An 18335-nucleotide genomic window follows, 5' to 3' on the forward strand; every position below is an offset into this window, starting at 1 on the left:
CGGGGGCTAAAGGAATCTGAGGGTGGAAAAGGACAGAGCCACAGAGGAGAAATGGCCGTGGGGCCCCCTCAGGCCTCATCTTCCTGAGCGGCTGCACCCCATCCCCTAGTGGGGTCTGACCAGGCAATCCTGGGAGGCTCCGGGAAGAGATCAGGGCTGCAGGGCTGAATTTCTGGATGGGAGAACGTGACTGGCCACAGCAGCAGACTCAGAAATGAGCAAACTAGACCTGTCCCTGACGGAGCCGGCCCCTCACCCACCTGTCTCTGTGCCTGACTGAATGCTCCAGTTCCGGGGTAACCCAAAGCTTTCTTCCCTTGGCAGGAGTGGGGGTTGGGTTAGGGCTGTGGGCAGCTCTGGGCTAGAGGTGGCAGGAGCCCCCCCCAACCCTGCCAACTTCCCAGGTGTCCAGTTACCCATTGACCGGCAGACAAGCCTTCCTGTGTGGAAACTCGACCACACAGTGGAGGGAGGGACCCTGGCCCCCAAGTCCTCCCCATGGGTGCTGTCCGCCCTCCTGGGCCCACCCCACGGACAGGCCTTCCCGGGACAGGGTCTCATTCTCTGTGGCAGTGCCAGGCCTCAGTGCACCCCAGCCTGGCGGCGAGACCGGCCTCCTGGTGTGTTCTGGGAGCTGAGCACCTGTGGTGGCCCGGCCCTGTGGAGAAGCATCCTCGAGGGGCCCAGCCCAGGACTGGCTGAGAGACACAGAGGGCAGACGGACAGGGGGTGCCTCTGGGACCACCCAGCCCTCCAAGCCGTTGGGGTCCCTTCTCACACCCCATGCACCTGACGGGACTCCAAGCCGCACCCCAACCATGACCTCCGCTGAGACAGAGGGGCTCCAGGGTCCCCCACACCCCGCGCCACCAGCCCTGCTCCTTGCTAGCTGGGCTCTCCCCTGCACCCTCAGGAGGGGTCCCAGCTCCCACTGTGGGAAGTCCCCGCCCCCCAGGCCCACCATTCCTTGGGAGCTTCTGTCCCCAGCGGCCGCCCTGAGAAACACACCCGGGAATGGGCGGGCTCCTGTGCCTGAGCCCCAGACCCGGGAGTGTCCACCAGGAGGCAGCATCGGGCCGCTCCCCCACGTGCCCAGGAGGCCTCTGTCTAGGGGAGTGAGGACTGCCACCCCAGGTAACAGCATGGTTTATTTGCACTGAAGGGGAAGCAGGTGACCGGAGGTCAGCTGCCACGGGGACCCCTCCCCCAAGGCCCTCCAGAGCCCTCCCAGCCGGGGAGGGTGGGGTGGTCTGCGCAGCAACTGCCCCTCACAACTGCTGGGAGGCCAAGACCTCAGGGTTCTCATAGCAGTGGGCCTCTTTGCTGGTGGCCTTCGGGGGGCTGCAGACATTGCAGGGGCAGCAGTGGGTCACCAGGCGGTCCCAGGGCTCCAGAGAGTGAAGCCAGAGGGGGAGCCAGGCCCAGGAGCGCAGGCGGGCAGGCAACCAGGCCGGCCGGTGCCGCTGTAGCACAGTGACCAGGATGACGAGGAGCACCAGCCCCACCAGGGGACCCCCGCCAGCGGCCAGCACCGTGCCCCCTGCCAGGGAGAGCCCGAAGGCCGCCAGGGGCAGCAGCAGGAATCCAAGCAGCAGGTAGACCCCAGCCACCCAGCGGTAACGGGCAGTCACCACCCCGAAGTGCCTGGCCAGCGGGATGGGTAACCGCAGTGCAGGCACCAGGTACCACAGCAGGATGCCGGCCAGGTTGAAGAAGAAGTGGATGAGGGCGACCTGGGGGTGAGGGGGCTGTCAGGGGCCTGGGCCCGACGAGGTGGGGTCACCAGGGGCCCAGGAATCCCGCCCTCCTCCACCCTACAGAAGGGGCCCTAAGTTCGAAATTCATCTCGCTCCACGGCTGAGATGGCCGTCTGGGGGGCGGACTGTGGCCAGATGTGAACACGCTCCCCAGCACGCCTCCTGCACACTCCTGGGAGCTGCAGCCCAGCACCCCCAGGCGCCGACTGCATCACTGCTGCCCTCAAGGGGGACCCACCAGGGGAAGCACCCTCCGACCTGGCTCTGCCTGTGCCTCCTGCCAAGAGACCCCTTCTCCTCAGCCCCCAGTGTGCTGAGCCTGCACAGCCCATGCCCTGGGGGGAGGAGGCACAGGGCCACAGGAGGGGAGAACACACAGCCCCTCCAGGGGCTGCCAGACTTGGAGGAGTCCACACACAGGTGCAGTCTGGAGGGCTTCCTGCAGGGGTTGGAGCAGGACCCTGCACTGGGAGGGTCTAAGTGGACAGAGACAGGGCAGAGGCAAGAACAAGGGTGGGTTCCGGGGGGCGCTGCGCTTGCCTCTTCCTGTCAGTGGCGGCGGAGCATAACCCAGGGTTTCGGGAACTGAACCTGTTGGGCCTCTAAGCAGCAGGCCACAGACGAGCTGTTTTAGAGGGAGAACCAGCTGGACTAACTGAGACTGGGAGTGGGGCACAGAGCTGGGGGCTCAGACTGGGGGAAGTGTCCTGGAGGTGGAATCACAGCCTGGGCAGTGGTAGGGCAGGGCCCAGCACCGGTGGGACTCAGCCTGTGCAGATGGGGCTTGGAGGGTCGTCCAGATGAGGACCTGCTGGAGGTGAGTGGCTGCTCCTTGAGGGAGCAGGTGTTGGGGGAGAGCATTTGAGGGTGCTGGAATAGAGGGGCTTGGAGCCCCCTGAGACTCCGGGGGCAGGCCCCCAGGAGCACAGCAAAGAGCTGAGAAAATGTGGAAATGAGGAGGTCTCAAGGGAGGAGGCACAGGGTGGGTATGAAATGTGCGCAGGACCCATGGGGTCCAAGGAGGCGGAGTAGCAGGGCTGAGGTTGGTGGCCAGGGAAGGGGTCCGGGAAGGTGGGGGCACATCCAGCCTGGGACCCCCGGGCTGGTGACACATGCTTGTCTGAGGAAGCCGGCCAGTTCTGGCAGCGGGACCGTGGGGGGCAGTACCTGCAGGGCGCTGAGCATCCTGTCTGCGGGGCTGGCCAGGGCAGCCAGTAGGGCCGTGGTGGTGGTGCCGATGTTGCAGCCCAGTAAGAGGGGGTACGCCCGGTCCAGACTGATCACCCCGACCCCTGGGGGAACTGGGGGTCACCACAGGGCCCCAGCCCGAGCCCCCGTTCCAGAGGCCCCTGTCCTGCCTGCTCACCCATGAGGGGCACGATGGCCGCCGTGAAGACGCTGCTGCTCTGCAATGCGAAGGTCAGGCCGGCGCCCGCGAGGAGGGCCAGGTAGCCCCCGAGCCAGCCCAGCGGGAAGGGGAAATCTGTGGGGGATGCCGGGTTAGCCCTGGCCGGCGCCCGCAAGGAGGGCCAGGTAGACCCCAAGCCAGCCACAGTGGGAAGGGCAAGTCTGGGGGGGATGCCGCATTAGCCCTGGCCGCTGTACCTCCTCCCATGCCCTCACCCGCATTGATGACTGTCCTCACGGCCCGGGCCACGCGGCCATGCAGCACAGAGTTGAGTAGCTTGACTATGAGGACCAGGCAGCCGCAGAGCACCAGCAGGGAGCCGGCCAGCAGGATGCAGCCCACGGCCAGGTCCGTGAGCTCTGTGCCCGCAAACAGGTGGCGGCCTGGGGGCAGGGCAGGGGCAGGTGAGGGGGAGCCTGGGGGGCGGGTCGAGGCGGGTGGGCCTCACAGGCAGCCTGTCCGCCAGGGCTGTGCTGTTCCTCTCCGTGCAGGGGCAGGTGAGGGGGAGTGTGGGGGGTGTGGGGGGCGTGGGGGCTTGGGCTGGGCCGGGCCTCACAGGGCAGCCTGTCCACCGGGGCTGTGCTGTTCCTCTCCATGCAGAGGCCGAAGGCTCCACAGTTGCTGCTGTTCTCCCTGGTCTGGGGAGGGCAGGGAGGACTCAGTATGGGCTCAGTGGGCAGAAAGAGGTCAGAGGACTGAAGGTGAGGGTAGGTGGGGCGGGATGACTCAGCAAGTGGGAGGTTGGGGGTCAGTGAGGGCCTGGGGTTGGGTGCCTCACCGGCTGCCCCGTGGTGCTGCACCATTGCTTAATGAGGCTGCGGTTGGTGGCATTGTCTGCGGCACTGCTCATGATCACGTCGGAGTCCAGCTGGGGGCCAGAGGGGTCGTGAGAATGTGCTGGACCCTCCCTCAGGGCTCACCTGCGGCTCTGGTGCCCATGGGGTCCAGCCCAGCCCTGCCCACTGCTGCCCTCTCCTTCCCTGTCCCAGGACAGGGCCCAGACCCTCTGCTGACCCTCCATCAGGGCAGGACCGCCTCCGCCTCCTCCCATCCAGCCTGTTCAGGCTTTCTGGGCAGGGGCGGCGGCCGTCCTCACCTGCACGATGAGGTGTGTGAGCGGCTTCGTCAGCACCTTGAGGATGTCGGGTGCCTGCGCCCCAGGCGACAGACTGGCAGCACCCAGGGCCAGCTCACTCAGCCTCTCCAGCAGGGCCGTGGCGCTCTCCAGTGGCAGCAGGACCAGCACTGTGAGCCAGTTGAAGATCCCATGCACCGCCGAGCCACTGAAAGCCCTGTGGCCGCAGAGAGTAAGCGGGGTCAGGCGGCGGGCCTGGGCTGCGGCTGTCACTGCAGCCCCAGCCCAGCCCTTCCACTGGCAACTCACCTCTGAAATTCATCCCGGTCCCCTGACTGCGCCATTGAGACCAGGGTGCTGGTGATGGATGTGCCGACGTTGACACCCATGATGATGGGTACAGACGCCCGGACAGTCAGCACTGCCGGTGGAGGGGCTGAGTCAGCCTGCGGCCCACCCTGCCCCCGCCACCACCCGGGGAGGGAGGGTGCACGCACACTTAGCAGCCACCATGCTGACTACGATGGAGGAGGATGTGCTGGAACTCTGCACCAGGGCTGTAACCAGCACACCAATGACCAGTCCAGCCACAGGGTTGGACAGCACCACATTGTCCTTGAAGATGTCTCCAGCCACTTTGCCTACACCGGCAAGAGAGGTGTGCTGAGGCTATGGAGGGCTGGCTGCCCGCCCCGCCCTGGGCACCTGCCCCGTCACTCACTGCCCAGCAGCTGGAAGGCGGAGCTGAGGACGTCCAGGGAGCAGATGAAGAAGTACAGGCTGCCGAGCAGCCCGCAGGCTTTGAAGACGCCGCCGGCCACGCGGCTCAGCCTGCCGGCCACACCGAGCTCTGAGGACACAGGGCAGGCTGTCCCTGGCTGGCCCTCCACCCTGACCGGTCTCCCTCCCAGACCCCTCATCCTCCGCCCCCTCTCTCCTCCGTCTCCAACAAGGCTGGGTCCCACTTCCTCCTCTTCCGTAACCCCCAGGGCAGGGCCTGGGTCCCTGCCTTTCCAGGCCCTTGGGACCCTCCCTCGAAGGAACAGGAGGGGAGGGACGGATAGGCAGAGGTGGCCAGTTTGCTCCAGGACAGAACAGACGCCGGGTTGAGGGGCATGTGTCTCCCCAGAGGGGGCCTGCATGGTGGGGTTGCCCACGCACAGCCTGTTTGGGCAGGCCCCACCCTGCTCTGTCTCCCCAGTCCCATGGGGGACAGAGGCCTGCCAGCCTGCCACCCCCGGAACCTCCAGACCCACCTTTCCAGGGCTGGCTTGTGTCCTTCAGCTGAGAGAGGGCCCAGGGGTCTGTGTCCCCCTCCTCCAAGACTGGAGCAGAACTGGAGGTCGCTGCGGAGGTAGAATTGAGTGTGGCTGTTTCCAGGACTACCTCCCTCCAACTGGGGGCACAAGGGCACTGGCCGGAGGAGGGGCTGAGGCGTAAGAGGCCTGGAGTGCGGGACAGAAACGGAACGGGGAAGACGGGGCTCCAGCTGGGCTGGACCTGAGGGGAGGCGTCATGAGCCGTGTGGTTTCCCCGGGAGGCCTGCAGGAAACCTGGCCTGTCTCTGCCCAGTGCCTGGGGGGTGGGTGGTCAGACTGGTCAAGGCCTGGGTCATGGGGGCCGCTGGTACCTTCATTCCTCAGAATCCTGTCCACTAGGTCAACTGCGTCCAGAGTGGGGTGGGAGACCTGGCTGCCCGGGAGGGAACTCGGCATGGATTTCGGGCAGGGACAGACCCAGGCCCAGGCCCGGATCTGCTGGGGGAGATGCACGTGTCAGAGACATTTCCCCATGCCCCAGCCCTGGCCTCACAGGCTGGATTCACGCCCCAGGTCCCCTGAACTGAGCCCTTGGCCACCCTCTCTCCCTCCCCACTGCAGGCCTCAGTGACCACCTCCCTTCCTCTATCCCCAGGGGGATGGCTACAATGACCTCAGGCAGTTGTCAGGGGAGCCCAGTCCAGTTTCAGGGGTAGACTCGAGGGGGCCCCGGCTCCCCGGTTCCCTTGCTGGTCCTGACTGTAAGGCCTGGCTAGTGCCGAGGGTGCAGGGTGCCAGGGCTCAGGCTGGAAGTGGCGGTGAGCTGGGGAACCTGAAGACCTCTCTTATCTGGTGTCATCGGGGACACTGGATGGTCCCGACTTAGACTTTGGCATTTGATACTAAACAGTAACGTCTTGGCTCCATAAGGGCCCCACAGCCTGGTGATGGGGAGCAGGTGGGGTCCTCACACCACCTCAAGGCTCCTGGCCCTGAAGCTGCTGCCTCCTCAGCCTCCTGGGCCTGGTCACCCCACCCCTTGGGCCCCCCACCTGGACCCCTCCACCTAGTGCCCTGGGCTCAGGTCCAGGCGTCCTCTGGTTCAGCCTCCCTCCTGCTGCCCAAGCCTGGCGTCTCTTCCCGTTGGGTCCTGGAGGCTTAGGATGGGGCCCAAGCCCTGGGCCTGGAGGCCACCCAGTCTCAGCCTCACTGTCCCTGGGCCCCAGCCTGGCCCTAGGAGCTCCTACCTGTGTGGGTGGTGAGGGTCACCTGCAGGGAGGAGGCACGGGGTGGGAGCAGTTGCAGGTCAAAGATCCCCTGATCGTGCACATGATCTGCTGGGTACTGAGCCCATTAATGTTTACCCAACAGCCCAGGTCCCCATGGGGGTTCCCCCCGGCCCCAAGGGCCTTAGGCCTCGTCCCCGTCCTGTCCCTCTGTGACTAGGACCTCCAAACCCCAGCCCAACCCTCCCAGAGTGGGGCTTCTCCCAGGGGTGGGCTCCGAATTAGGCCAAGGGCACTGCAGGGCGGGGCACCTGCCCTTGGTACTGGGCATCTGCAGCAGGCATCCGTGTGACCCAAGAGACACACCACACCCAGCCAGGCAGGATGCTCGAGCATGGCTGGGGCTGCCCGGGGGTCGGGAGACGCCAGCCCCCCACTTCCATGCATCTCAGGGCCCCCCAGACCTTTTTTTTTTTTTTTTTGAGATTCGCTCTTGTCGCCCAGGCTGGAGTGCAATGGCATGATCTTGGCTCACCGCAACCTCTGCCTCCCAGATTCACACAATTCTCCTGCCTCCGTCTGCCGAGTAGCTGGAATTACAGGCATGAGCCACTATGCCCAGCTAATTTTGTATTTTCAGTAGAGACGGAGTTTCTCCGTGTTGAGGCTGGTCTCGAACTCCTGACCTCAGGTGATCCGCCCGCCTCGGCCTCCCAAAGTGCTGGGATTACAGGCGTGAGCCACTGCGCCCGGCCAGGGCTCTCCGGACCTTCTTAGGGTCATCCCTGCCACCGGCAGAGCAGGGGAAGGAAGCCCTTTGCACCAGGGGGTGGTGGAGGGTGGGCTTTTTCTAGTCCGAGGTCAGAGGGTTCAGATCCGGGTTCAGGGTAGGGCTGGGCCCAGCAGGCTGTTAGCGGGCTCAGCCCTGGTATAGCTGGCAGCCTCCATCTGCAGAGGAAGGAGGACGGAGCCCCCCAAGCTACCTTCCCCACCCACTGCCTGGCCCAGCGCATAGCTCTCCTCAGCAGAATGCCAGCTGGCCTGAGCGCCTGTGGGGTGTCCCCCAGGAGGACTGGGCCTCTTCCTGCCCTGGGGTGTGGGGCAGCTCCCCCGGAGGAGGCTCACCCTGCCTAGGGGCTGCTGGTGCCCTGCTCTGCTTGCCGCCCAGCCCCCGCTGTGTGCATGGGGACTTTGCCCTGGAGAAGGTAGAAACTTCTGGGTGTCCGCTCAGCAAATTCTCTTCAGTCTCCCTCCTGCGCCCTTGCTCTGGGGGTGGGGGCCACAGTCCTTCCCTGGGGCTCCCGAGTGACAGCTCCTTCCAGTGGGTGTGGGGGGGTTACAGCACTGACTTGGTGGTCACTGGTGTCCACAGTCTCTGGCCCCAGTTCTGGCCCTGGCCCCAGCCCCTCAAAAGGGTCTGTGTGGTGGCTGCTGGGAGCCGGGAAAGGTTTAGCCAAGGATGAGATTAAGTGGGCTGTGAGACCTCAAGCAGGCCGTGCTGAGACGTCCTCTTTAATGCCCTCATGGCTTCATGCCTGTACGAGACCCTCCCGGAACTGCGCCTGACACACAGTGGGAAGTCCATGAGCTTTGTTGAGTGGGTGAATTCACAGGGCTGCCGTGCAGGGCAGGGAGGAAGGAAGTGGTCTTGCCACCCTCCTGGTACACCCTGGGGATGTCTGTGGGAGAAGGGAGACCTGCTCTGGGCAGCCTGCAAGGCATAGCTGGATCGGCCCTGCCCCTCCAGCCTGCAGCCCAGGCCTCCGGGACTGGCCTTTGCATCCTCTTGGGAGCCATCCTTTGCGCTGCATCTAGGCCCAAGCCGGGCTTGCCACCCACTCAGTCAGCAGTGTCCTCACCAGGCACACCCGGTCGGGCTAGTCTGGGGTCTGGTAATTGTGGCCAGGACAGGTGGGAGGTCACTAGCCTCCTGCGGAACCTCCCAGCCCCCAACCTTAGGCTGTGGCCTGGGATGACACCACCTTGCTGGGCCCCACGGAGCTGCGTACAGGACACTACTGCCAGGTTGTTCTGAGTGGGCTGAGCCCATGATGGTGCATGGTCGGGGTTCCAAGGCAGGCATTTCCCCTGCAGGGGTGGGAATGGGCAGAGTTCAGACCTCAGGGCTGCCTAGGGGTGGACAGCAGAGGCTGCCACAGCCCCAGCAGCAGTATCTGGGTAGGGGGAAGTGGGTCTGGGGACTCAGGGCAGGGCACAGTCCAGCTGGCTGCTGAGTGATGCTGCTGCCTTTGAGGGAGGTGAGGGGTAGGGGTTCCAGTCTTGCCGGCTCCCGCTCAGCCTTGACCGCCAGGAAAGCAGCCAGATCCAGGTCCAGCATGGGCACCCCTCCACGAGGCGTGGGCGTGCTCTGGCGGCACTGCGGACAGGGGATCCAGCGCTGCTCGAGTGCTGGGGCGTCCAGTCGCCGCACACACGCCTGGCAGAAGGTGTGTCCGCAGTAGAGGCGGCGGGGCAGGTGCCCGGAGAGGTCATAGGCTGAGCAGCAGATGGTGCAGTCTGTCCTGCTGGGGCCCCCCTCCTCCAAGGCCTGGGGCCCCTCTGGCTGCAGCATCCTGCCAGAGGGAAGCCAGCAGTGGACATCCCACCTCAGGGACCGTCTGCCTGCATGGGGTGCTGGCCCCAGGAGCCCACCCCAGAAGTCAGGCGCTGGGTCTGTGGGGCTGGTGCATGCAGACCTGGGAGGGAGGGTGACACCAAGGCACAGGCAGACACCAGGGTCTGCGCACCTCTGGTTCATGTGGGCACCAGCCGGGCAGGCTCCTGTTCCCGCAGGACCCCCCTGGCCCAGCCCTGGGCCCCCACCCTCCCAGCCAACCTGAGCCCAGGCCTCTTACCTGCGTGGGCTCTGCTGGGCGGCTATGCAAAGCCACAGGGTGGCCGGAGAAGGGGGTGGGGACCCAGGGCGCCCTGCGGCTTTCTCCTGGGTTGCATTACTGGCCTTGCATGGGAGTCAGGAGAGAGGCAGGTGGCCAGCTGTGGCGGGCGTGGGCTCCCGTTTCAGCCACAAAGCCTTGAAACTAGATCTAACGGCACCGCCACTTGCAAGAGATAAGGTGCCCCTCTGCCCCCTGCCCACCCTCTCCTGTCCAGACCCAGCCAGCTTCTGCTAACACCTCATCCAGGCTGACCTTGCGGTCCATTCCCCCACTCTCAGGCCTTCTCCCCATGCTCACACCCTTCCTCACGCTCAAAACCTCCCTCACCCCTCCTCTCCTCCTCCCCTCCCCCTTCCTTACCCTCTCACTCCCTTCCCCTTTCCTCCCTCACCCTTACCCTCCCCTTCCCTTAACCTCCACCCCATACTGGAATGTTTTCCTGCCTTGGCCTGTGCTCACATCTCCTCCTCTAGGAAGCCTGCCAGGGTTCCCTGCTGGCTCAGAGCCCTCTGCAGACTTTGCCGCTCTGTTTGTCTGTGGATCTGTGTGGCTGGCTTCTCAACCTCACCTTAGTGCCCACCGGACGGCAGGGGGCTGCACCAGTCCACATGGCCTCCAGGTGGCGCACCAGCTCCGTGTCTGGGCATCCCCGCTCCGTGTCTGGGGATCCTGGCTCCCAGTCGGGGACCCCAGACAGCTCCAGACGCCTCCTTGGTGGGCAGCTCCCGGCTGCTCTGCCCGTCTGCAGCCTCCAGGCCACCACGGGGGGCCCAGGTTCCAGGAGGTGCGATCAGTGTGTCCACACCGGACCGCAGGCAGAGCAGAGTTGGGGGACCAAGAAGGGTTGGAACGGGTGGGCAGGATCACAGGACCACTCATAGCCCCGCTGGGTGGAAGCAAACGGCCCCTCCTCACCCCTGCCCACCTTCTTGGCAGTCTGCCCCCAGGACTGGTCAGACAGGTTCCCGTGGCTGGCCTGGGTGTGGTCACCCTCTGGTGGGGGCCAGCAACGGGACAAGGCGGGGAGCCTGGCATGCTAAGTCCTGGCACAGGATCCGGGCAGTGACCCATCCGTCCCACGCCTGGAGACCTCTGCATGCCACATGCCTGCCCTGCCCTGCTGTGGGGCCGGTCACCATGCGTCAGGGAAGGGCTGGCACGGCGTGAGGACCCGTCTGTCCTGCGTGGCCAGCTCGGCTGCCGCCTCCTCCCCTTGTCTCTGCCCTGCCTGGAACACCAGGGCATCCTAAGCTGGCCTCAACACTCACTCCCTGCCTGGCATCCTGGCCTACAGTGGTGAGGCAGTACCTGTGCAGAGCAGCCTAGCGCCTCGTGCTCAACTCCAGAGAGGCCCCCGCCCTGCTCAGACAGACCAGGAGACGGCCCAGAACCCATGGCCCCAGCCTCCTCCTGCCTCGTCCTCAAGGCCTGGTCCAGGCCACCTCCTCCTGGAAGCCCAGGCCCCGAGGCAGGACAGCAGGTGTGCAGGAATTAGATATTTCCTGGGAAACTAGAAAAACATCCCAGCCAAGGTTGGGAGGTGAATCACCAGTGGGCAGGGTGTGGTCCTGGCTGTCTGGGCTCTCCTGTCCTGACCTTCCACTCCCTGAAACCTGCAGCACCTGTGCCGCACCCACCACCCTCCTGCCAACACGCTCCTCCTCTTGGAGGCCTTTCGTGGGGTCCCCCCAGTTCTGTGCGCTGCAGCCTCCTGCTGTCCGACCCATGGACTGACCCCAGCCAGCTCAGTCTCAGCCTCGGCCCCAGGGAGCGCAAGTCAGCTCACATCCAGACCTGGCTCAGCCAGGGCCGTGGACACACTGCAAGCCCCCATGCAGCCTCTGGACAGAGCCGGGACTTGCAGGCCAGGGGAGAGTGTGGATGTCATGAGGCAGTGGCATCCCTGTCCCCGCAATGTCCACAGTGGCTGTGTGTGTATGTGTCCTCGGGCCTGCATAAAGGGGCAGATTCCTTGTGTCCAGCTACAACCCCCTCCCAAAGGAGCCTGCAGCAAGGAAGAGTTGCTGGGAGGAAGATCACCCTGCTTTATTGCCTGGACCTTAAGATAATCAGGAGTGTCCCTCTCCAGCCAGGGCCTGGGATTCGTTTCAGGAGCTCGGGCTGAGCGGCCACCTTCCTGGTGGGTCTGTGCCCCAGTCCCTGGTGGGAAGGGGCTGACGCCCATGACAACAGCCACCCCGAATGTCCGGGCACTGCCTGAGTCACCTTTACTGAGGCCTGGGTCCTGGTCCCGGCAGGGTGGGCTGGGCTAGGAGATGACACAGCAGCAGCAACTGTGGCAGCGGCAGAAAGGGGGACAGTGGCAGCAGCGGCAGCAGGGGCAGCAGCAGCAGTGGTGGGCGATGTCATCGCCACGCCCCACAGGCGGAGGGCCGGCATAGGTCAGTCCGGCCGGGCGCTGACTGCTGTTGTAGGGGTTGCCAGGCTGCTGCCAGGCCTGATGGTTCTGGATGGGGGCAGCCCTCTGGTCACCCTTGATGCCCTTGGGCCCTGGGACCTCAGTCGGCTGCACGAGGCGGGTTGGCCCCGGGGCACAGGGCCCCACTGGCAGCGGCTGCATCTCTGAGGATGAGGAACAGGAGGAAGCCACTTCTAACTGCTGCCCCAGGTCAGGCCGCAGGTGAGCCCGGGGGATGGTGATGTGGGCATATGGGTTCTTGACGACCATCTCTTGGGGGTCCATGGTCCAGCCTGCAGGGGGTGGGCAGAGAAGACAGATACGGACTCAGCGGAGTGGGAGGCTGCCCACGAGCCTGCGGCCCAAGAAAGCCCCCACCCAGGAGCAGCATGCCTTGCCCTAGGCCAGCATCCCCAAGGCATCAGTGCCTGGGGTGCTGTCACCTCCAAACGTGTGTGCGAGGCTAGTGTCATCGGGGTGAGCCAAGTGTCAGTGAGCAGCAAGGGCCGGTGTCTCCCAGCTGCCACCCCTGCCAGGGATCCTCCCCCTCCCCTGGCGGCACTGGTCCTGGGATGGAGCTGGGAATGGCAGGCGGAGGCTGAGAGATGGGAGAGAAGGGGGCTGACCCTGCAGTGCCCCTGCGTTCAGGGCAGTCCCGGCGGCTGAGGGCTCACCTGTGGTGACAGCGTGGCAGTCTGTCCTCTTGGTCTTCTGAGCTCTAGGTCCCAGTGCCTGAGTTGAGCGACTGGCAGCTGCCTTTTCCCTCCTTGGGAGGGGCGGGGCAGTGGGGCGGGGCTCAGAGATGGGGTTCCCAAGATCCCAAGAGGCCTCAGCAACTGGAGCACAGCAGCTGGCCCACTCCTTGTCCTCAGGTGGGCGGCAGCCCAGGCCTGGGCTTTGAGGGGCACTGCCAAACTGGTGACTCAGACCCTCACATCCGGGGCATGGCCGGGGCCCTAAAGGGCATCTGCAACTTGCCAGAGAGGAGGGCAGGAGGTGAGCCTGAGGTCATGGCTCTGGAAAGGAAGTGGGGTGAGGCCCTCAGATTCCCAGACCTGCAGTCCCCAGCCATTGCTCACACATCTCAAAGCCCCAGCTGAGGCAGGGCCTCTAAGTCTCTGAGCCTCTACTTAGCAGACACCAAGATGTTTGAGAGCCTTAGGCTCTTGGAGGCTTTCTGCTTTTTTTATTTTATTTTTTGAGATGGAGTCTTGCTCTGTTGCCCAGGCTGCAGTGCGGTGGCGTGATCTTGGCTCACTGCAACCTCTGCCTCCTGGGTTCAAGTGATTTTCCTGCTTCAGCCTCCCGAGTAGCTGGGATTACAGGCACCCACCACCACGCCTGGCTAATTTTTTGTATTTTTAGTAGAAACAGGGTTTCATCATGTTGGCCAGGATAGTCTCAAACTCCTGACCTCAGGTGATCTGCCTGCCTCGGCCTCCCAAAGTGCTGGGATTACAGACGTGAGCCACCGCGCCCGGCCAATTTTTGTTTGTTTGAGACAGGGTGTCACTTTTCCATCCAGGCTGAGGTGCAGTGGCATGATCTGGCTCACTGTGGCCTCAACCTCCTGGGCTGTAGTGATCCTCCCACCTCGGCCTCCTGAGTAGTTGGAAGGACTACAGGTACACCACCGGGCCGGCGGATTCTTCATAGAGACTTAGGACGTAGGTCTCACTATGTTGCCTAGGCTGATCTCAAACTCCACCTCCCAAAGTGCTGGATTCCAGGCGTGAGCCACCGTGCCCAGTGGCTTTTCTGCTTTTTTCACTAATAAAAAGTGTTTGATTTGCACGTTTTGTCACAGGTCTTATCTTACAATCAATGACACGGGCTTTAAACACTACTGACGTTTTTAGCTCATTTCTCAAACTGCAGTTACTCTCTGGCTGGCGGGCGTGGGGGCCACACGCGTCCCCCCAGCGTCCCCACCCTGGGCCCCCCGCATCCAGCCGAGCACCGGCGCAGGCAGGGGTGCAGCGGGCACCGGGGAGTGCCGCGGGGGCGACCCATGCCTTGGGGCCCAGGGGAGCACCAGGAAGGGCGGCGTCCAGTCAGACGTGGCCTGTGTGGGGCCAGTCAGACCGGTCGGGACATGAGTTCAGGCAATCCGGCCCCGATTTGGGGAGAACTGGGTGCTCCTGGGGACCCAAAACTTAAGAGGCCGGAGACGGAGGTCCACTGCGCAGGCGCCGGAAGCCCCGCCCCCTGCTCTGCCTGCCCCTTGCGTGGCGCCTATGGCGCATGCGCTAACAAGGCAGGGCAAGCCGTGGAAATTTTATTTCCCAGAAGCCTCCGCGCTCCAGGGTTTCCCGAAAGACCCGGTTCGGATGTGACCAAGACTTGGCTTGGGGTTCCCCAGCTCTGAACAGCGGAGCTGAAAGGTCCGGGCCTGGGGGGGCGGAGCCTCGTGATGGGGCGGGGCCTCATCCTTACGGGGCGGGGTCTCGCGGAGGGGGCGGGACCTGTGGCCTGGTGCTTCCTCGGGCGCGCGCCGGGTCGGCGAGCAGATCCTGCGGCAGCTCCCGGCCCTCTCCAGGCCCAGGCTGCCTCAGTTGCCCCGCCATCTTGCCAGCGTAAGGACTCCTCCAGCAGCGCCCCTGTCACCCGCACAGCTCTCCCTATTGCTCTTCTGAGTGACACTAGCCCGAAGCCCCACGGAGGGGCCAAGCCAGACCCTATGGGCAGGGCCGCTCCTCCAGCCTGTTTGGCCCACGCGAGCTCCTGCACCACGGGCACCGTCCCCTCTGAGCTCAGCACTCTGCAGGCCCTGGGGCTCTGCCTAGAGCAGGTGCGGCCTGGCCAGTCCAGCGGAGAGAGGAGCTGAAGGAGGCCAGGCTGTTCAGGGCCAGGTGCGGGGCCAGAGCTGGTCACAGCGTGGCAGCGGAGGCCCTCGAAGCCCTGGTCCGCTGCCCCACGGTGACCAGCAAGCCCGAGGGCTCCACAGACAGAAGGCGGACCCAGGAGGGCAGGGAAGCCCCGGGCCTGCGCGCTGGAGTGCGGGAGGCCACCCTGTCTGGGCAGGTGCGGTCCTCAGGGCCGCCTGCGCCCCGCACTGGGCTGCCAGCCTGTCCTTCGCGCACTCCCACCGGACCCATCCGTCCACCGGCGTTGGCCCTCTGACCCGCTCCGCCCGCCCCGCTCTTGCCCCTTAGGGTCACAGCACCCTCTCTGAGCTGCGGCACCGGGCATGGGCGGAGCTGGAGGACTCGGGGACTTCCCATGGGGCGGGGGGCGGGAGCAGGCACCGGTGGGCCCTGGAACCAGCTCCCCTGGGATCCACCGCGCAGGTCCCCTCCCTCTCCCTCCAGCGTCCTGAGGCCTCCTAGTGTGAGGGAGGAGAACAGCCGGATTCCCCTCCTGAATTTGGAGGCGGGAGGCTTGACCAGGACCCAGGGTCAGCCTGGAGAGAACTGGGGGAGACGCGGGGGTCCTGCCCCCCACGCAGTCCGCCGGCGAGGGCGACGCCGGGAGCGGACCGAGGGGCGGCCGGGAGGCTGGCCCCGCCCCGCAGACCCCGCGCGGGTCCCCAGACGGGGGGTGGCGCTGCGGGCGCGGGCGGGCGCCGCGCGCACTGCGGTCCCCGCGCCTCCGCCGCAGAGCGCGCCACGCTCCGCACGCACCTGCCGCCGCCGCTGCCGCGACGAAACCCGCGCCCCGCGCCCGCGCCCGCGCCCCTCGGTGCCGCCCGGGCCCTGCCATCGCCTGAGGTCGCTGCGGCCGCCGCGGGAGCCGCCGGAGCCCCCCAAGCTGCCAGGCCGAGACGCGGGCGCCGCGTCCGGGCCTGCCTTTGAGACAACCTCTGCGGCGGCGGCGCGCGGCTGGGACGCCAGGCTGGGGCAGGTGAGCGCAGGGGGCGGGGGCCGGGGGCGGACTCAGCGCCCCTCCCCACGCGATGGGGGTCGGCCCTCGGGAAGGTGCGTCTGGCCTTGGAGGCGGGGACCGGGGAGGGGGTTGGGTTCCAAGGCCCGCGGAGGTCGGGATCCCACGACTGAGGTCAGGGTCAGAGGTCGGGCGCCCGGTCCTTTGTGCCCGGCGAGGGCTAGGGTGAAGATAGCCCGAGCACTGCCCTCACGCCGTCTCTCACCTGCAGCTCAGGCCTGGCCCAGGCCTCGCTTCTGCTCCTGCCGCGGAGCCTGCCGCCCGGGTCCTCCTGCAGCCAGCGCTTCGGCTAGCTGCCTTCCCTGGGCGCCCTGTCCTGGAGCCATGGGGCCCACCCAGCCCCTGCCTGCCCCGATGTCCCGGCCCGCGGCCTGCTGACCTCGGCTACAGGGGGAGCCCCCCCCGCACCCCCTCGCCAGCCTCAGCAGCCAGAGACCCTGGGTGAGACCCTGGGCCAGACCCCCAGCCCAGGGCAGCCTCCCACACCCCCCTGCCCCCGCCTGCCTCCCCCTCCCCCACCCCTTCCTCCTCTCCCAGGACTGGACCAGAGAAGCCACTGTGGCCACTGGGGGGGGCCCTGCGCCCCCAACTCTCGCCGGCTGCCCCTAGTAGGAGTCCACGGGCTGGCCGGGGGCTCCCTCAGGCCTGGCGGGACCAGGATGCTGCCCCGTCACCTGCCCCCCAGCCCCACACAACGCCCCCACCCACCCGAACATCCAGTCTGACTGGAGACAGCCGGATGCCCTCTGACCCCGGGCCCGAGGCGGGCAGTGGCTGGCCGGGCCTCCTCATGTCCTGCCTGAAGGGCCCCCATGTCATCCTCAAGATGGAGGCCATGAAGATTGTCCACCCTGAAAAGTTCCCTGAGCTACCGGCTGCCCCCTGCTTCCCGCCTGCTCCCCGGCCCACCCCAACTCTGGCACCCAAGCGTGCCTGGCCCTCAGACACAGAGATCATTGTCAACCAGGCATGTGGGGGGGACATGCCTGCCTTGGAAGGGGCACCCCATACCCCGCCGCTGCCGCGGCGGCCCCGTAAGGGAAGCACAGAGCTGGGCTTTCCCCGCGTGGCCCCAGAGGATGAGGTCATTGTGAATCAGTACGTGATTCGGCCCGGCCCCTCGGCCTCGGCGGCTTCTTCGGCAGCGGCAGGCGAGCCCCTGGAGTGCCCCACCTGTGGGCACACCTACAACGTCACCCAGCGGCGGCCCCGTGTGCTGTCCTGCCTGCACTCTGTGTGTGAGCAGTGCCTGCAGATTCTCTACGAGTCCTGCCCCAAGTACAAGTTCATCTCTTGCCCCACCTGCCGCCGCGAGACTGTGCTCTTCACCGACTACGGCCTCGCCGCGCTGGCTGTCAACACATCCATCCTGAGCCGCCTGCCGCCGGAGGCGCTGACAGCCCCATCCGGGGGTCAGTGGGGGGCTGAGCCCGAGGGCAGCTGCTACCAGACCTTCCGGCAGTACTGTGGGGCCGCGTGCACCTGCCACGTGCGGAACCCACTGTCCGCCTGCTCCATCATGTAGTAGTGCCTGCCCGCCCGCCACTGCCCGCTGAGCCTCACTCGCCGCTTCTTCAGGGACCCAGCCCTGCCCTGCCGCCCGCTGACCCTTCCTTCCCCACCATGGCTTCTGGCCCCACCCCGAGTGGCATTGTCGCTGCAGCCAACTTTGCCATTAAAACTCTTTGCCAAAGTTTGCACCTGTTCCCTGGACTGAAGCTTGCTCCTGTTGGCTGTGCTCAGGCCTAGGCCTATGGTGGGTACCCAGGGCTGCAATCCAGACAGGACCCAGCTTGGAGCTTCCAGATAGAGGCCCAGCACTGCTCAGGGTGGGCCTGCTCTGCGCCGTAGGGGCTGAGCTGGGCTGTGAGCGTGGGTGCAAACCCCCACATGTACAGTGGGCTGCTTGTGTGTGCCTGGTGGGGCTGTGTGGCGGGTGCACAAAAAGCCACCCCAGCTGGGCGGAGAGGACATTTTCAATGGTGTGGGGGTGCCCATGTGGGGGACAATTCAGTTGATTTCCCTCCTGGCATCCACCTGGCCCTGAGCACCCACCTGGGTCTTCCAAGGTTGTAAGGGGCATCTGTCTATGGGCATCTGTGCAGGGGTTAGGGACAAAGACTGGCTGAGAGGGTGGTAGGGGAAGAAGGACTCAGCACTTCCTGTCTGGCACCTGGACCACCTGTGTGTGAGGAAGAGCCTGCCCCAGGCTGGGTGTGGTGTCTCACGCCTGTAATCCCAGCACTTGGGTAGGTCGAGGCGGATGGATCACCTGAGGTCAGGAGTTCAACACGAGGCTGGCCAACGTGGTGAAACCTCTTCTCTACTAAAAATACAAAAAAATTGGCCGGGCGTGGTGGCTCAAGCCTGTAATCCCAGCACTTTGGGAGGCCGAGACGGGCGGATCACGAG

General features: G+C 65.6%; 4 protein-coding genes across 10 annotated transcripts; 1 reads left to right on the top strand and 3 right to left on the bottom strand.

Moving 5' to 3' along the window:
• Window positions 1–1129: 1129 nt before the first annotated feature.
• SLC34A3 (solute carrier family 34 member 3) lies at window positions 1130–7165 on the bottom strand. Of its 5 annotated transcripts, none has more exons than XM_033238407.1 (13): window positions 6747–7165; window positions 5871–5994; window positions 5497–5586; window positions 4962–5090; window positions 4738–4881; window positions 4550–4661; window positions 4262–4457; window positions 3944–4033; window positions 3722–3803; window positions 3381–3548; window positions 3124–3240; window positions 2925–3049; window positions 1130–1733 (listed from the first exon to the last, which is right to left on the bottom strand). In XM_033238407.1, exons 2-13 carry the CDS (start codon window positions 5953–5955, stop codon window positions 1269–1271), a joined length of 1803 nt encoding a protein of 600 aa, XP_033094298.1. In that variant the 5' UTR covers window positions 5956–5994; window positions 6747–7165; the 3' UTR covers window positions 1130–1268. The 5 variants fall into 5 exon arrangements, with proteins under 5 accessions (XP_033094298.1, XP_033094299.1, XP_033094300.1 ...); XM_033238408.1 differs by having other exon boundaries at window positions 5871–5997; XM_033238409.1 differs by lacking the exon at window positions 6747–7165 and adding an exon at window positions 6552–6733.
• Window positions 7166–8300: 1135 nt separating this feature from the next.
• On the bottom strand, window positions 8301–11547 carry RNF224 (ring finger protein 224). Of its 2 annotated transcripts, XM_033238417.1 has the most exons (2): window positions 10191–11547; window positions 8301–9298 (listed from the first exon to the last, which is right to left on the bottom strand). In XM_033238417.1, exons 1-2 carry the CDS (start codon window positions 10865–10867, stop codon window positions 8839–8841), a joined length of 1137 nt encoding a protein of 378 aa, XP_033094308.1. In that variant the 5' UTR covers window positions 10868–11547; the 3' UTR covers window positions 8301–8838. The 2 variants fall into 2 exon arrangements, with proteins under 2 accessions (XP_033094308.1, XP_033094309.1); XM_033238418.1 differs by lacking the exon at window positions 10191–11547 and having other exon boundaries at window positions 8301–10014.
• A 100-nt stretch (window positions 11548–11647) lies between these two features.
• CYSRT1 (cysteine rich tail 1) lies at window positions 11648–13325 on the bottom strand. Its single transcript, XM_033238419.1, has 2 exons — window positions 12716–13325; window positions 11648–12334 (listed from the first exon to the last, which is right to left on the bottom strand). Exon 2 carries the CDS (start codon window positions 12324–12326, stop codon window positions 11892–11894), a length of 435 nt encoding a protein of 144 aa, XP_033094310.1. The 5' UTR covers window positions 12327–12334; window positions 12716–13325; the 3' UTR covers window positions 11648–11891.
• Window positions 13326–14519: 1194 nt separating this feature from the next.
• RNF208 (ring finger protein 208) lies at window positions 14520–17628 on the top strand. Of its 2 annotated transcripts, none has more exons than XM_033238421.1 (2): window positions 14520–15884; window positions 16135–17628. In XM_033238421.1, the coding sequence occupies exon 2, from the start codon at window positions 16663–16665 to the stop codon at window positions 17446–17448; it is 786 nt and encodes a 261-aa protein (XP_033094312.1). In that variant the 5' UTR covers window positions 14520–15884; window positions 16135–16662; the 3' UTR covers window positions 17449–17628. The 2 variants fall into 2 exon arrangements, with proteins under 2 accessions (XP_033094312.1, XP_033094311.1); XM_033238420.1 differs by having other exon boundaries at window positions 16135–16616.
• The last annotated feature ends 707 nt before the right edge of the window (window positions 17629–18335 follow it).

The sequence above is a fragment of the Trachypithecus francoisi genome, unplaced genomic scaffold, assembly GCF_009764315.1.
Source record: "Trachypithecus francoisi isolate TF-2019V2 unplaced genomic scaffold, Tfra_2.0 Lachesis_group16, whole genome shotgun sequence".
Lineage (NCBI taxonomy): Eukaryota > Metazoa > Chordata > Mammalia > Primates > Cercopithecidae > Trachypithecus > Trachypithecus francoisi.